The sequence below is a fragment of the Pseudopipra pipra genome, chromosome 3, assembly GCF_036250125.1.
Source record: "Pseudopipra pipra isolate bDixPip1 chromosome 3, bDixPip1.hap1, whole genome shotgun sequence".
Lineage (NCBI taxonomy): Eukaryota > Metazoa > Chordata > Aves > Passeriformes > Pipridae > Pseudopipra > Pseudopipra pipra.
The window spans coordinates 48,754,943-48,771,407 of NC_087551.1; the positions used below are offsets into that span (position 1 = coordinate 48,754,943).

A 16,465-nucleotide genomic window follows, 5' to 3' on the forward strand; every position below is an offset into this window, starting at 1 on the left:
ATGTGGATGGTAATGTGTAATATGTTCATACCAGTTGTGTTACTGCCCTGTAGGCCAGCTCACTTCTGTGATAGCAGAAATACCTTCTTATGCCATACCACTGTGCAGAATGAAATCTGGTGAGTTGGGTTCCTGTAGACCTTGAAAAATTCCTTTTTTTTTTGATGCCATCTACAAACAAGATGAATAATGAGCCCAATTGTTGTTCACTTTCAGTCAAAGGAAACATCACCTCCCTCTACAAGTAGTTCTTGACGTTAGTAGTGTACTTGCAAGAGAAGGTGATTCTTGGCTCAAGCATCACTGTGGCCTGGGATAGAAGTGGCAGGGTAGTTGTAATAGAGAGGAAAGACTCACAACATTTGTCTGCTCTTGGTTAAATGCCTGTTTTGAATCTTTTCAGAAGTTCAGTGAGATGAGTTTTTTTTTATAGCTCTTATTTATAAATTTACAATTGCATCTTTTTAGCTTGGCTCTGTCCCAAATAGTCTGGCTTTGGTATCTAAGTGAAACCTACCCATAGAATATATTCAGTGATGGTAGCAGCACTGCCCGCAACAGTGAAGCTGCTGCCTCCTTTGACCTCCTTGGACAGACTGTTGAGCTGATGATTCACTCACTCTGAACCCATTCCTCTTCTCTACTGGATCTATGTACAGAATTGCTCAGCTGTTACCAATGCTTTCTTGCTAGGTGTTTTTGGATTAAGCTGGCACAGTCATGTTCACCCTCTGTAGTCATTTAGCATCTGTTAGATAGTACTGACTTTAAGGTAATTGTGGACAAGTCAGGGGGAAGGGATTCTCTCTTGCCTTTTTTTCAGTTTCACCAGATGATGTTCACTGGGCCTCCTTTCTCACAAAATCTGCATGGCATAGAAAGAAACTTAAGTGATAAGTTTTAAAAACACATTAATCTGTACACAGTCTGGCACAAATGTATTTCTCTTGCAATTAAAATAGAAACATAAAAATGTTTTATGTTTATTATTTTATTAGGAATAAATTTCATGTTCTGTAAAGGGAAAATTTAGCTGTTCAGGTATTTACTGCATTAAATTGAGAAACAAGATGATAGTGCAGGATATAAAGGTTTTGGATATCTCCTTCACATTTTCTGCTTCACTTTAAGCAAAATAAAAAATTGAAGAAAAAACAAAACAGGGGTTTTTTTGTGTGGCATGTTGTCACTTTTTTTTAGTCTTTCAGATAAAGTGGTACTGACACTTTGTATTTAAAGCATACAATTTCAATAATGAAACTGTTGTTTGTTCTTAAATCTTGGAAACTTGATTTAAGGGGTAAAGTTTGATTAGTAAAATAAGTTCTAATTCATTGCATTTTGTTTTATAAATTACTTAGAAGATGTAATCTAAATAGCAATTAACTATACCCACATCCTAATTAAGCATTATGAATGTGTAATGGAGTATATTTCCAGAGGGATAATAAGAAAAGAGTGAGGATTTATCCAAGTATTTAACTATTTTTTCTTCCTTTTTTTTTAATAAAAAAAAATTTAAGAAAAGAAAAAGGTCTCTGGACCTAGCAAAAAAAACTTTGCACTTCTACTACACTTCCCAGGTGAGATTCTTACAGCACCCCACTAGTTGGAAATAGATTTGTTCATGGAACTGTATTTTCAATGCTAGAAAATAGGGAACTCAGAACTAAAGGCTGCAATTCAACAAAGTCTTTATAATCATGCCTAATTTTGACATCGTAGTTTCTAAGGCAGTAAACAGGATTTGGTTCAGCCGCATTGCATGTTGTTTACATTCAGTGCTTGCACTAATATTTCAACATTTAAAATAGAGAGAAATGTATTTTTATGTATACATATATGTATAGCTTCTGTCACAGTCCTACCATCTCCTTTACTTTTAACATAAAAGCTTGAAGGTGTTTTAGTTAAGACTTTTTTTTCTCAGAAAATCCTAGGAAATCCTTTTCAGTTATTATGTTGATAGCAAAATTACTAGTTGTTTGGCATTTTGGGTTTTTTGTTTTGTTTTGGGGTTTGACTTTTGGGGGGGTTCTTAGGAAAGTTATGAAGCAATGTCCTTAAAACAGGCTTTATTAGAGGCCTGGAGACACACCATCTATAACGCAGCTGTCTCCTTTGAGAACACACGCAGGATCACCCTCGAGGAAAAAAGGCAACGCAGAAAGAACCGTGTATTGCAGAATACACCATCTAAGGAGTCTTTCTGCTGTGCCTTTTGCAATCGGATATGTCTGTCACGTATTGGCCTCATAAGCCACCAGCGTGCCTGTAGCAAATGTGGGTAGAGCCTTCCCAAATCTTCGTTCGCGAAGCCTAGCCATGAATGCATATTGGTTCCATTTCTGTGGGCAGTTGCAATGGGGTTTGTCAGCAGAAATCAATCCTAATTGGCAACATGATAATTATGACATCCTGCTTAACATGATAGTGCAGGCATTTGTCAGCTTCAGGAGTACTTTTGAGGTTATTAAATAAGTTGGCCTGTTTGAACCATTATATTTTCTGTTCCTATTTACTGAAGCTGTATATGTTCTTTTTCTAATATACTGTAGTCCATTGACACTAGGGTTTTTGAGAATGCTGTAGTCAGTTGCCTTTACCTTGGCAAAGCACCAAACCTAGATACATCCCTTTCTTGTTGCTGGCTTCATGATGATTTATTGGTGTGCCTTTTCCAGGAAAATGATTGTCAAGCAACTTGTTTTTGAAATGACTTTTCTGGACAAGGATAAACATAGTGCTGTTTTAAAAGTGTCTATCTAGAAAGTGCAAACCCACTGATTTAGATACTGGCATGCATTAGCTTTGGAGTGCAGTATATCAGAGGCTTGAATGTGAAACATGAATGCAGTTCATGTGATGATGATATCACACTGAAATCAAATAAAAGTTTCTGTTCAGGAAAAATGTGTTCAGATGTAAATATGTTCTTTAATGTTCTTCTGAATTGGGGACTGTTTGCTATAGCATTTCAAAGTCAATCAAGGTCTAGCAGAAGTTGTTTTGGTTGTTGTATAAATCTCTCTTGTTTAAATATAATCATGTGCAGGGCTTCTCCTTCCTTTCAGTTATCCACTAGGAATAATCACAGAAAGGGAAAAGAAGATTTCTACCTACTGTATTAGTAGGAAAATATGTAATTTTGTCTATGAACTTCCATGAAGTACACCTCACAAAGTTGTGATGATGCCAGATAGACAAATGAGATCCATGGCAGAGTGTGAAGCCTGATGACAGGGAGAAGCTGTCTCTGAAGACTTAGGCTAGACTGAAAGCTAGAAGGGTCACACTGGTGCATGGACTCTAAAATGAAGATCGTATCCCCTATGCAGAGCTGTATTTCATGCACTTTCTACTAATGTATCTCAGAGGGTAATCTAAAGAAGGACCCTCAGCACTTCCTTTGTTAGGAGCCTGCCTCCCCTTTATGGTACCTTGTCCTGTCTCTGCAGCTTTTCGGAGCAAAGACCTTCTATCCCATTTTTTTGTACCAACTACCATAAAACGGTTCATTCTTGGTTGGTTTCTCAATTAAAAAATAAACGTTGATGATAAATTATTGTGCACTCACTGAGGTACAGCCACTTATATACCAAATGATAATAGAATTCACTACATTTAATGGTATTTAAAGTCAATATTTATATCAGAGTATCCCTCCCTCTACGTGGAAAAAAAAGTGTGCACATTATCAATTTTCAGATGGAAACAAAGGTGAAATACATGGCATTCTCTACTCATTACTGTTAAATTTGCTAACCTAGCATAATTTCATTTTCATTAACTTTTAAAGATAATTCTGTGATCTTTTTAACATGACTTCTCTGATTAATTATCTTGCAAATCTAATTCAAATCTAATACTTCGTGAGTAAAAATGTGCAATCATTCCAGCAGTTAATATTGATAAATACAAGTAAAATGTGACTCACAGAAGGGAACTGGAGATTTCTGTGGACATAATACATGTTTTGATCCCTACGGCTGCATACTTGAAACCTTGATAAATTGAAACAGCATCACTAAACAGTAGGTAAAGGGATGCTGCCTGTTGTATCTCTGTTCTGTGAACAGTAGTATAGAGTGCACCCCATAAATGAAGATACTTATTGATTGGTTGTGAACAGCAATTTCCATTTGACTCTCATGATTTTAAAGGTCTTCTCCAACCTAAATGGTTTGATAATACGTACAAATGTACGTATAATATGTGTTCTGATACATGTACTCAGATATACAATGAAGATTGAAATAAAATCTCGATACTTTTTATTTTTTAATTGTTTTTACAAGTATGTTTATTGTTTTTACAGCCTCGGGAAATTTTTGCATTTTACCTTATTAGCTTACCTCTTAGCTGCAGGATCAGAGTTCAACGGTTATAGTCTTAGTTAGAATCGAAAGTAAATATTCTTAAATATGGGTGGGCTATTGCCTGTCTAACTTTCTGATTAGAAAGTCAAGGAACTGAATGACACAGATTATGCGTTTTAATTAGTGCTGAGGGATTTCTTGCCGCTTATATGCAGAAAATCAGAATACCTTTGGGTTTTATTCTTTGTAAGTGTGATTGTGTTTCCTGAAACTCTGATTACTTTGTTCCTTTGTAGTCATGAGACACAGACAACTTGTTGGGATCATCCTAAAATGACTGATCTGTTCCAGTCCTTGGGTGAGTGCATTTCTTAAAATAAAATATTATGTGATTTTTTATTCCATGAGTAAAAGCTCCTTTGTATAATGACCATGTTTGAGTTGCCATGAATTGTGTGTAACAGCATTTCCCAGTTTGCAGTGAGACACACTCTGCATGAAACCTACTGCCTTGGTCGTGCCATACGTATTGTCTTTTGCTAATATTAATTCTGAACAATATACTCTGTATACTTAAAGGCAGTACCTTGTTTCTTTTCTTTTAACTTCAAAAGGAATTGTCCAATGATATAGGCTGTCTGTGTGTTTAAGCCAGGATGCTGGGCTGCAAGGAACTAATTTTTGCAATAAATTAGAGCAGCTATGGTTTTGGTAAAGGCTAAACTGTGTTATGATACAATTAGTTTGATGTACCCTGATAGCATCAGCATTTACTGTGAAATCTCCCATTCTTAGGAGGGAAAGGCTAAAAATGCTGTTAAGTGAGGAAAAAACGTTACTGTACCAGTTTCTAAAATAAATCTTACAGCTATCTGACTGTTCCTTTTGAAACACCGCTTACAAAGTAGTGGCATAGAAATTATGGCTTAAAAAGGCATTTTTTTTCTGTTACTGTGACATTTGCTGCCCTCTGTTTCCTGTATGTTATCTGATGGAATTGTAAATTATTTGCAAAACATACTGTATTTGAGCAATTGTCCAGAAACTATGAACCAGTGCATAACATGTATGTAAAACTCTACTGTATGTGTATGTATTATATGTGCCAAGTTAGTGTTCTAGCATGTTTCAAGCTAGTGTTTCTAGGATTTCTGGGGTGCCAATCTCTTAAGGTCCTGGACTGTCAGAGTCAGAAAGCTTTCCCTGCAGATGGATTGGACTGAGATCCCAACTTGTCAGTTTTTTTAATTTGCTCCGATATATCCTATTAATTCATTACAGAGAAGACAAGGAATAACAGACTTCTTCCAAAATGTGAAGATTTATATGTAAAGGAAAATTATGGACTCTATATTTAGAGCCTCTCATATTTCTGTTCTGCTGTTTCAGCTGATTTGAACAACGTACGCTTCTCTGCCTACCGTACAGCCATCAAAATCCGGAGACTGCAGAAGGCATTGTGCTGTGAGTTTGGGCTTTGAGACAAATTGTTTCTCTATAGTACTTGGAGGAGGGAGAGTCATCTTCAGTCTAACAATGTTAATGTTTAACAGTGGACCAGATTTCATCCTTGGCACACTGTCAACCAACAAAATGGCAAAAAGAATTGCCGATAGTAGGTGTCATTATTGCAAGTAAATGAAATAAAGTAATGAAGAAAGAGGTGCAGCGGGTAAGTTGAAATGGTATGCCCACTAAGAATGCTTTGAGAAGTGATAGGGAAATAGATTTTGGACCTATTGAGTATTTCATACGGTTCCTGATATGCGCTGATACAAACCGACGTGGAATGATGTGAGCTAAAGTCCTGACCTGTGACATAAACTCAGGTATTTTGTTATATTTTAGAGAGTTCTGTTCCATGCTGTGCAAACTTCAATTAAAAAGATGTTCAGGCTGCTCAACAATACAGTTGGTATTGCTGTATATTTTAATCACAAAAAGCTACCAGGACAGAATAAACTACTATTATTAATGGCAATAATAGTATGTGTATATGTGCATGTGGGATACGGGTAATGATCTTAAATTTAAATGGGAAATAACAATGCATTTAATATGCTCGTTGGATATTCTGCCCAAGCCTATTGGCATTTGTCCCTGTTCCCAAGCAATCTAATAATTCAGCCTCAGTCTGCTCTAAAGTACACATATATTTTGTCAGTAGGAAAGGATAGGTATCTACTGAGTAGGCTCAGTGACTTCATTTCCAAAGTTGACGTTTGTATCTACAATTTTCTGTTCTATATTTGCTAGGTATTTTAAAAAGCGTTTTATATTATATCACAACTATGTTTTAATTCACCAGCAGGTTGCATGACTACCATGTTCATTCAAAGTTTAGCAGCCTCAGAAGTGACAGGTCAGGAGATCTGCTGGTCTCTGGACTTGGAACTTCTCCAAGTCATACAACATGTTCCACTGAGGTTCTGTGCTCTTGTCTGAATCTCCTGTGCAAAGCAAACTGAATTTTAAAAACTATTAGGACTATGAATGGAAAAGGAAATACATAAGAACACACATCTACCAGAAGGAAAATAGGGTGAAGTAGAAAAAGCAAAAGGAAACTGGAAAATTTTGGAAGGAGATTTGGGATGTGAATGAGTGTGAAGGTTGTGGATTTTAGACCTTTTAGAAGCTCTTGGCAACAGAGGGTATAAAGGTAGTGAATGACATTAGCAAATTTTCTTGTTATAAATTAGGGGTCCTTACTGTGGAAGGACTTTTCAGCCCTGAAGGGTGTACAGTACTACATTATGAGTAGGAACACAAGAAGTGCAAAGCCATCCTAGAGGTGCAAGCATGAAAGGAGTTGTGGAAAGAGGGATCCCTACCCAACCTCCAGGTGGTTAGTTTCCTTTCCTCCCTAGAAGACAGCATTCTGATCTTCTGATATGCATCATACTAAATGAAGCTGTGCCTGAGATGGTAACTGGCTACTCCAGAAAACTAGAGCGTATCTGTGCACAGCACGGGCTCTTATGAGTACCTCTCACCCCTTCTTCATCTGCTGTTCTGGCTTCTCACAGAATTTCTAATCAAGTTCAAGATCTTAGATTCAAGGTTTTATATCTGGGAAAAAACCAGAATCTGTTCTTTGGAAAATTGTCTGTTGGTATTGAAATAAAAACTATTTCTTTGGCATAGCCTACACTTCTTTGTGCAAGAGATGTGGTCCCATCCAAAACTATAGTTTCATCTCCCAGCAAGACTGAAGTCCATTATGAGCTTTCCACTTATCAATGTGCAGAGTATAAAGTATTCATCAGCATGTACCTGAAAACAAAAAGCAAAGCAGGAAATCAGAAAGCAAGATAAAATTCTCCTTGTGTGTGCTGCTCCTCAGGGAAGAGTGTGAAAAAACAGATTGAACATGACAGATGCTAATCATGTTGCTTATTTCTGACAGGCATACAGATTGTCTAGTGACCTCTATAGACCAGATTTCGCTTTCGTTATTTCTATAGGCTTTGAAGAGGGCCATACTTTCTGCTCTTACTTTTACTAAAAAATATATCAATTTCTGTAGTAAGTGCCATGGTTAGCTCTCCTCATTCACGGTTTTCAGAAGTGCCCTCCTGTCATCTCAAGTTTCAGGGAAGTGAGGTGGAAGAGGAGGACAGAAGGAAGTAGTAAGAAGTAAAGAGAATATGCCGGTTTGAAAGAGCCAGGAGTAAAACTTATCATTTCTACAGATCCAATCTGCCTTATCTATGAAGCTGTTTGTTTGCTTCATCTCTATGCTTTGTGGGAAGAGACAACAGCTAAAAAAACTTTGTCTTTACTATACACACATACCTGACAAAGGATTGGTGTAATTTGTGAAAACACAGTATTGTGGGTTTTTAAGTAAGACGTTGCAGATTATCCACAAAGCTAAATGCTAGATGAATTTTCTGTTTCTGAGCAGGAACTCATTATGATCTGGCACAACTTTAAGACCGCCTTCAAAAATATAATTGGTGCTGTTCCTTTTGTCATTGTTCACATAACAGATTATTTCTTGCTAGAGAATATGTCAAATTCCCTTTGACTGTGATGATTTTTAGCCTGATTCTGTCCCATAAATGGCTGAGATAGCAAAAACTCAGATGTGCTAGCACCTCCTCTCTAAGGAAGGGGAGACTGGTTCAGCACTATCTAGAATTTCTTAACTTTTATTTGTTAGCGGTTTTGTTCTGAGGAAGGGAAAGAGTAATCTTCTGTGCCACTGCCATTCTTTCTTTAGTCTGAGTTACTTTATTCTTCCGTTGTATTTCTTGTATTTTTAACTGTGGATGCATTTTAAAGGTGTTTGGATGCAGAGTGGTTCAGAAGGGCTTATGTGCTAAGGCAAAGGAAACGTCAAAACAAATCACCACAAATAGACATCACTGTAAAATAAGACAAATTGCTGTCACAGCCACAGTGTGTGTGTATAATGGCAAAGGCCTTTTGGGTGGGAACTCCAAGGGCACAGCTGGAACTGGATGCACCCGATAGATATTGACTTTGCAGTGGAGACTGATAATGCAATGTTGGTGCTATACAAGCAGGTTCAGGAGTATGTAATTTGAGAACTGTACTTTAGAAAACTTTGCGAAGGCCATATCTGTCTTCTTGGTAAGTGTCAAAAGAACATGTTTCTGGTGAAGGTATTTGCTCTCATTTTCCTCATTCCCTTTTTAAAATAGGACTAGAGTTATGTTTCATCTTGTTTTTTGACAGATAGATTCCTACAGAGAAAAACGTGTGCATGCACCTACATGTTTTTATTGGGCAGGTATATAAGGAAGGTGAAAAGAACAAATTCTTAGCCTCTCTGATTGTGTGGGCCAGATGTACTGACAGTGCCTTCCCACTGTTGCAGAAGAATGGGGCCAGAGAGAGTCCTGTGTTGCAGTTGTACTGGGCAGCTACGCAGCACCAGATCCTGACTATAATATTTTATTGTCCAGCATACTTTAGCTCATTTTCAAGAAATTATAGTGCCCCAGGTACTGAAGTGTATTACTGAAAGGCAAAAAAGGAACAAAGTCACCATGTATATTCAGAATTCTGACACTGAGTTCCTCTAGGTGATTTAAAATTTAAGAATGCTAATGGGAATATCAACCACACAAGTTGAAGAAATGGAACATTTAGGCACATGGGACTAAAAGAGGGAGAGCTGTGAGCACTTCCTTCAGTGCAGTCCCTTTGCAGGAAATTTACATTTCAGCTGTCATTTACAAGATCTTTTTAATACAAAATCTCCACAGTAGTGCCTGACTATTTTCCATGGGATTAAAGCAGCCTCAAATTTGCCATTAGCAGCTGCATGTAGTTACTTGCTACTGAGTCAGTCACTCACATCTGCTTTAACAGTGCTGAATTATATGGTTTCTGCTAATAGTTTTTCTTTGGGAAGGTCTCCTTGCTGCAGAAAGGAAAGAAGTGGCCCTTGTGCCCATTTGTTGATTAAAAGCAGGATTGGTCATTCAGCATATTCCAGCAGTTGCAGAATGGTGCTGCACAAATGCACTGAAAACTGCGTGGGCATCATGCCAGAAGTGGCATGACAGGATAAATACCCAAAGGTTATTTAGCCAGGTGAGTGCTGAAATAAGCAGGGGTGGAAATAATTTCCTCTGGTTGTTTTCCATGGATGGTGTCATCCAAAAGTGTAACTTTAGCTTAATTTGCATTAGTATAGCAGCAGAGTTTTCTTTTTTAGTATGAAAATACTGAAAATACCTTTCCCAACTCTCTCTGGAATCCTTTGGCAGAAATGTGAATGTGAGACCTTAATGCTAGCAGATCAAGATGTGAAGATAGCAGGCTTAGTGTCTGTTGAACTACTGTTTTCAGTGCAAGGATGGTTATGTTAAGCCAAACCCAAAGGCTACAACTTTCTGGCATTCCAAAGCTTTCCAAGTGTTCACTGACTTTAAAAAGGGCAGCTTTTGGATGCTGTCAGTATGTGAAGCTGCTTGCCTGCTTTCAGCCAACCATTAAGTACCTTATACAAACAGGCTGGAAAATAACCAGAAAACACAAAAAAACCCAACCAAACAAAAAAAAGCGCAAACAAAACAAACAAAAAAAACCACCACAGCAAAACAAAGCTAAAACAAAACCAAACCCAGCAAACTGATTGCAAAAATTTTGGGGTTTTTTTCCCCCCCTGTATAGGTCATGAAGGAAAAACATGATAAGTGGCTATCTCCTGAGTTCAGTATTTATGTGATTGGATAGCTGATTATAGTTTTGCACTTCGTTTCACCCTTCTCCCTCTACTGCTTCAAAAAGTAGTCAAGGTTACATTTTGACCTGCGTGTAGGCTCGTTTTGTTTTTAAACATGCCTGTGTGCCTTTTCCAGTATATTTCCAGCTATTGTAGAAGATTATGCTGCAGGGAGTGTACTGCCAAATACTTTATCTACCTCAGGTCAAACTAGTGGTAAGGTGTTTTCCTGCAATTACCAGTCGGCCTCTTTGATAAATATATGACTGGCATTTATTTGCAAACCCAAGAGATGGGCTTAAAAAAACCACAAACAACCAAACAAAAAAAAAAGCAAACAAATGTAAACCCCCTGTAAATCTGATACTGTAAAGTTAGAAGAGAACGTACTGGTATTAGTGCAGGGGAGGAAAAGCAAGGTACTGTTTCTCATTTTACGGTGAAGTACTTACTTGTTTTTCATCCCAGGCTAGACTTACCCAGTTTGCATGGGCTGCCCTTGTGTGGTTCTTATTTAACACTGTTATTATCCCGCTCTGCTCTGCTCTGCTCTTGTGATACCACACTTAGAGTAGTGTTCTCAGCACAGAAAGATGTGGACTTGTTGGAGTGGGTCCAGAGGAAGGCCCTGAAGATGACTGGGGAATGGAGTACCTCTCCTATGAGGACAGACTGAGAGAGCTGAGGTGATTTAGCTGGAGAGAGAAGGTGGCTCCAGGGAGACTTATAGCAACCTTCCAGTACCTAAAGGGGGCTTATAAAAAAAGAGGGAGAGTGACTTTTTACATGGACAGGTAGTGATGAGACAAGGGGAAACAGTTTTAAACTAAGAGAGAAGACATTTAAATTAGATGACAGAAGGTGATGAGGCCCTGGAACAGGTTACCCAGAGAAGTTGTGGATGCTCCATCCCTGGAAGTGTTCAAGGCCTTGTTGGATGGGGCTTTGAGCAACCTGGTCTAGTGGGTGGCATCCCTGCCCATAGCAGGGGGGTTGGAACTAGATGATATTTAAGGTCCCTTCCAATCCAAGTGATTTTGTGATTCTGTGATTTGTTCTATGACTATTGGTGTAGAGCAATTCACAACACAAGTGTCATGTTGAGGTTTTTTTCCTTTGAAAGATGGCATTTATAGTGCAAATGTGTTACTAACTCTTCAGAAACTGCTCAGTATGAGCTTGAAATATACTTCAACTTCATGTTGTTTAAACTGTGCCAAGCATACTAATACATTGCAAGTATTTTTTTCACTAAAATCCTTTCTTCTGTAAAAAAACGTCACTGAGGATTATACTATATATGTTTGCTCTCTTCCACTTGCTTTATTTTCACCATGCAAACCCCAGATTTTCACAATGACATTTGGGTGGTTTTGGAGCAAAATCCTTTTTATCTGTAAGATATCCATAGCATCACCAACTGCTGGTACAAAGAATCTTGTAATAAAAGAGATCAAAATGTTTTTCATGAAAGCTCTTGCCGTGGAATTTTGGTGCTGAAAAAACCTCCAGAGCAGTTAATTAGGGGTGAGATAAGAAAGGGTTTATTTTGCAAAGGCTAAGATGCTACAAGATGCGCACGCAGGCCGTGCCTGAGATGGTACATTTTATAATACCATCCATCCAATCCCAGATGTGTCCACCCTGTGGCCTTTACTCTGGTCCACCCTGGGTCCGCCCCCTTAAAATGGGTCTGAGGTATTTCAGGACCCCCTATTCATCCCATCTTTGTCTTCATCAGAGCACAAAGGGTACATAGTTACCTAATTCTTGACCGTATTCTGTGGTTTAGGCCCTGATATGCTGTTCTGCCAACAATCTAGGCCTTGCCTTGACAAGAGACTAAACATTTCTGCTCTGTTCAGAAGTAGGATCGATATAGGGAGCATAGAATGGGGTAAGAGGGTTAAGGAATGTATAAACAAGGGTGCTAGAGAAAGGGAAAGGGACAAGGGACAAAGAAGGGAGGGGTTGCTGCTTTTAAAACCTACTTATAAAACTTACAAGTCTTACAAATATTAGAAAAACAAAAAGCCATTAGGGGCTTAAGGCATCAAAGCATAGTATTTAGTGTTCTGGAAAACTACAATAAATAATCTCCTTGTGTCCCTCTCCTTGCTTTCTTTTAAGCCCTAATTTAGCCGCTGCTGTTCAGTTAATCAGGCCTCAGTACGTTGTTACTGCATTTAAGAGAACATTGCTACCGGGGAATTTGTTTTGCTTTAAAGTTAATCAAAACTGATAATCATTTTATGGGATTCTGCTTTATGGTCAATATGAAGAATCATATAAACCTAGTGGACTCTGTGCACTGAGGTTAGGATACTCTACTTACACAGACTACTTCAGCAGCTATTTTAATGCTGTTGTGAGATGTGCAGTGTCATTATGGTATTCTTATTCTGTTTTTAAATATATAGTACTGAATGCTGTTGACTTGTCACAGAGAATGGTTTGTCACTATAATGTTACTGAGTGAAAGGTACTTAGCTAATTTTCAGCAGTGTTTGCTACAATGCGCACGAACAAGTGCACATGAATAAGTATTATCAATGCTATGCTCAGGCTTCTATATTCATACCTTTTTTTCTTTTTTTTCTTTTTCTTTTTTTTTTTTTAATCACCTGTTGTTAGTGGACCTTTTGGACCTGAACACAACAAGTGAAGTTTTCAAACAACAGAAGTTAAGTCAAAATGACCAGCTGATTGGTGTCCAGGATGTGATCAGCTGTCTCACTACTATCTACAGTGGACTTGAAGAGAAACACAAAGATATGGTGAATGTTCCTCTCTGTGTAGACATGTGTCTTAACTGGCTACTCAACGTGTATGATAGGTAAGTAAAAAGTTTTTAGTCACAGTGTGTACCCCAGGAATATAATATAGTATTAACAAAGTATGCATCATGGAGACAAAATTGGTAATTTTTGCACACGTGACTCATCAAAAATGGTAGGCTTATAGGACTGTTGTATATTTTTTTCTGAGTTACTTTCTTGAGCAAGTGCTCATAATAATAGAAAAATGATAAAGCCTTAAAAAGTTATTTAATAAAAAGTTACGTATTTTGATATTTTTGACTCGGTAGTGAAAAAGTGCAGTTGCTTGCAATGACATATTTCTTATGCTATCCTACTCAGATACGCTGAACAAAAGGTACACTGCTTTTATACTACCAAAGACACTTTGAGAGGTTTTCAAGAAATGTATATGCGAGTAGAGAGCTAGATACACTGCTTTAGCTGTGTTCCTGCTCTAAATGTTCCAAATTTCCCAGATTGTTTGCCATTCATACCAGATTCTATTTCTGCCACAGGTATGGACAGTTTTGTTGTTTATTTTACACTTAGTTATTTGCACACCATAATGCTGGCTGAGCTCCCTGTCCTCAGTCCTCTATTGAGTAGAGGTTGTTCTGATCTCAGCCCTGAAGCCTGTCTGATTCCAGAGGGTCAGCAGTGTCCTTGTTTGCTTCCAGCAGGTGCAGCTCCTGCCACATATGAATTCTGAGGGCTGGTGTTATGTAGTCCACCTGCCCTCATCCTGGCAACAAAGGTGTATTTCCCCAGGGGATTGTGTTTTCCTCAAGAATGTTTTGGAATGCTTACAGTGAGAATTTGTGGGTTCATTTAAATACACATCTGCTATTTCTAGAGAGAGAACTGAGCCTCAGAAAGCATGAGAAAGTCCACTTCAGCAGTCCCCTGTGGTTTTGGTCAGTCCTTTCTGAGCCCCCAGTCACTTGTTTCTTCTGCTTGATGTGGAACTCTGCCCTGCCCTGCTCTGTGTCAGCCTGCATGACCTACAAGCAGTATGCTTTTATTTGTTTGTCCTTTTGAGTCATGAGTTTGTTCCTCATTTTCTTAGAGGCATTCACTATTCTCATCTCCCGTATGTAGTAAAACCTGGGGAAAGACATGATTTCCATCAGCTCCTCCATGCCCTACAATGTGTCTCTTTACATTCCTTCAGCAAAGGCATTTCAGGACTACTCTGGAGCTAACGCAGTAGTGCAATGCATGGTGTGGTCCACTTCAGTGTGTCTAGTTGAACGTGTGCTTTAGTTTGGAGTTATACATAGAATTACAAATCAGAATTTCTAAGCTCCATGAGGTTGGTTAGAAAATTTATTTCCTTTCTCCCTATTTGAAGATAAAAAGAGTGAAAGTATTTCTCGAATAGTGATAAAAATTCTTACACCTGGCTTTGCCAAAGAGAGCTGTTACTTGTAGATTTATGTGTTATCTTCGCTATGTTTGCTCGCTTAATCAGTGCCAAATTCATAGCTTTTTGCTTTTTTTCCCCTCAGAGGATTACATACCAGTTCTCCTATTTTTTGTGGATATTTTACTTTATTTTGATTTTAGGGGAGCCAGAAGGAGAGAATAGAGTACATAGAACCATTTATCATTTATGTGCTGACTACTTATACTTTGGGATTTGAATATTACTGTTAAATATTGTGACATTTCTGTTAGTCGGACTCCTCGTCATTACTAATGAAAAATTGGAGAGTCCATCAACTAATAACTGGGAGTTCTTTCTGCAGTTATTTTTATTCTGCAGAGTTCTGTATTGTGACTGAATAAACATATCACTTGCAAATAGAGCAGTAGATCAAGTGACTTGCTTGACTGAAATGGTATTGGTAATTTAGAATAAGAGACTTAATAGTGTCAGAGAATTTTTTATAGTTACTGATTGGTTTGGGTTTTTTTTTTTTTCAGACTGACTACAAATCTATTACCTTTGCTTCCTAACTTCAGTTAAAAGTCAGCTGTTTAATCTGTTCATATTTAAAATGCACCTAATAAGCAGAAAACCTTTCTTTCAATAACATTTCCTGTTTTTCCCATTTCACTTGATTATTATATTGAAAACTTAGTGTAGATAATTCTTTGAGCTGATGAAGTACTTTAATCTTTATTTAAACTTTGAAAAATGGAGGATGAAGGTTTACTGAGAGAAAATTACTTTTTACAGTGTGTTTCCTTGTTCCCCTTTCAAATTCACTCCAGGATGAAAAACAAAATGCTAAAAGACCAGGCACCAAACTTAAGCTGGATTTTTTTGACTTTGTTTTTTAAATTGGCCTTCAGGGAAGAGCTAATTTGTGTCTTGGTATTTCCATTTTTTTATTGCATGAGTGCTACACATATACAATGTTTCAAATTGTTTAACTGCCTACAAAAGGCATCTGTTAGTCGCAGGCTCTTAACCTGAGATTTAATTACGGATTCACAGATTAATAACAAACTGAGTAGTTTTCCAGACTTAACCTGCAGATGTCTTTGGCCCTTAAGCCCTTGGGCCCTTTTACTTCTTCAAGGACTCAAAGGTTGTTCCAGACAGCAACATCTGCCCTTATAAACATTTTCCAAACTTAAAGTTCTTTGTTTTGGCTAGACCAGAGATTTTTTAATTTTTTTTTTAAATACAATTAAAGATAAATATCTTACATATTTACAATGAGAGCTGTGAAGGAAATTGTTTGAATTGTTTGCTCTATAAAATCATTTGATTAGGCCTGTGTTTATAGCATCCAAAAGCAATAGCTGATGGTTATTCTTTTGGACTACATACTGTCAAATTTGCTAAAATATCCAGATGTCATTTATATAAAAAGGGCTGATACCTTTCAGTGCTAATGGAATAGCTTAACACTCCTAGAAATGAGATTTTTCTATAAGTACTAATTCTGGGCAATGACTCATTTCAATCAGAATTACCCATAAAGAAACTTCTATGTGCACTGTTTTTAAAATTTTACAATGTTTAGCTGACTTCCCACATCTCAACTTTTAAATTTTCTTGGGTTTTCGTTTTGTTTTGTTTTGTTTTTGGCATTAGGATACTTTTGATAATGCCTTCTTTTAAATTGAATTTCTTTGGTACATTAGTTTCGGAAGGCTATCCGTGGTATATATGCCGACATTTTCCA

The 16,465-nt window shown here is 37.6% G+C and overlaps 1 protein-coding gene across 7 annotated transcripts in view; it reads left to right on the forward strand.

Annotated features, from left to right (window-relative positions):
- The window catches only part of UTRN (utrophin), a 369,967-nt gene that overhangs the window by 299,447 nt on the left and 54,055 nt on the right, over window positions 1–16,465 (forward strand). For all 7 annotated transcript variants that reach the window (XM_064649024.1, XM_064649025.1, XM_064649023.1 and 4 more), the window contains 3 exons: window positions 4,616–4,677; window positions 5,709–5,783; window positions 13,159–13,360. In XM_064649024.1, coding sequence (XP_064505094.1) covers window positions 4,616–4,677; window positions 5,709–5,783; window positions 13,159–13,360 — 339 coding nt within the window. The remainder of the gene's footprint in view (window positions 1–4,615; window positions 4,678–5,708; window positions 5,784–13,158; window positions 13,361–16,465) is intronic.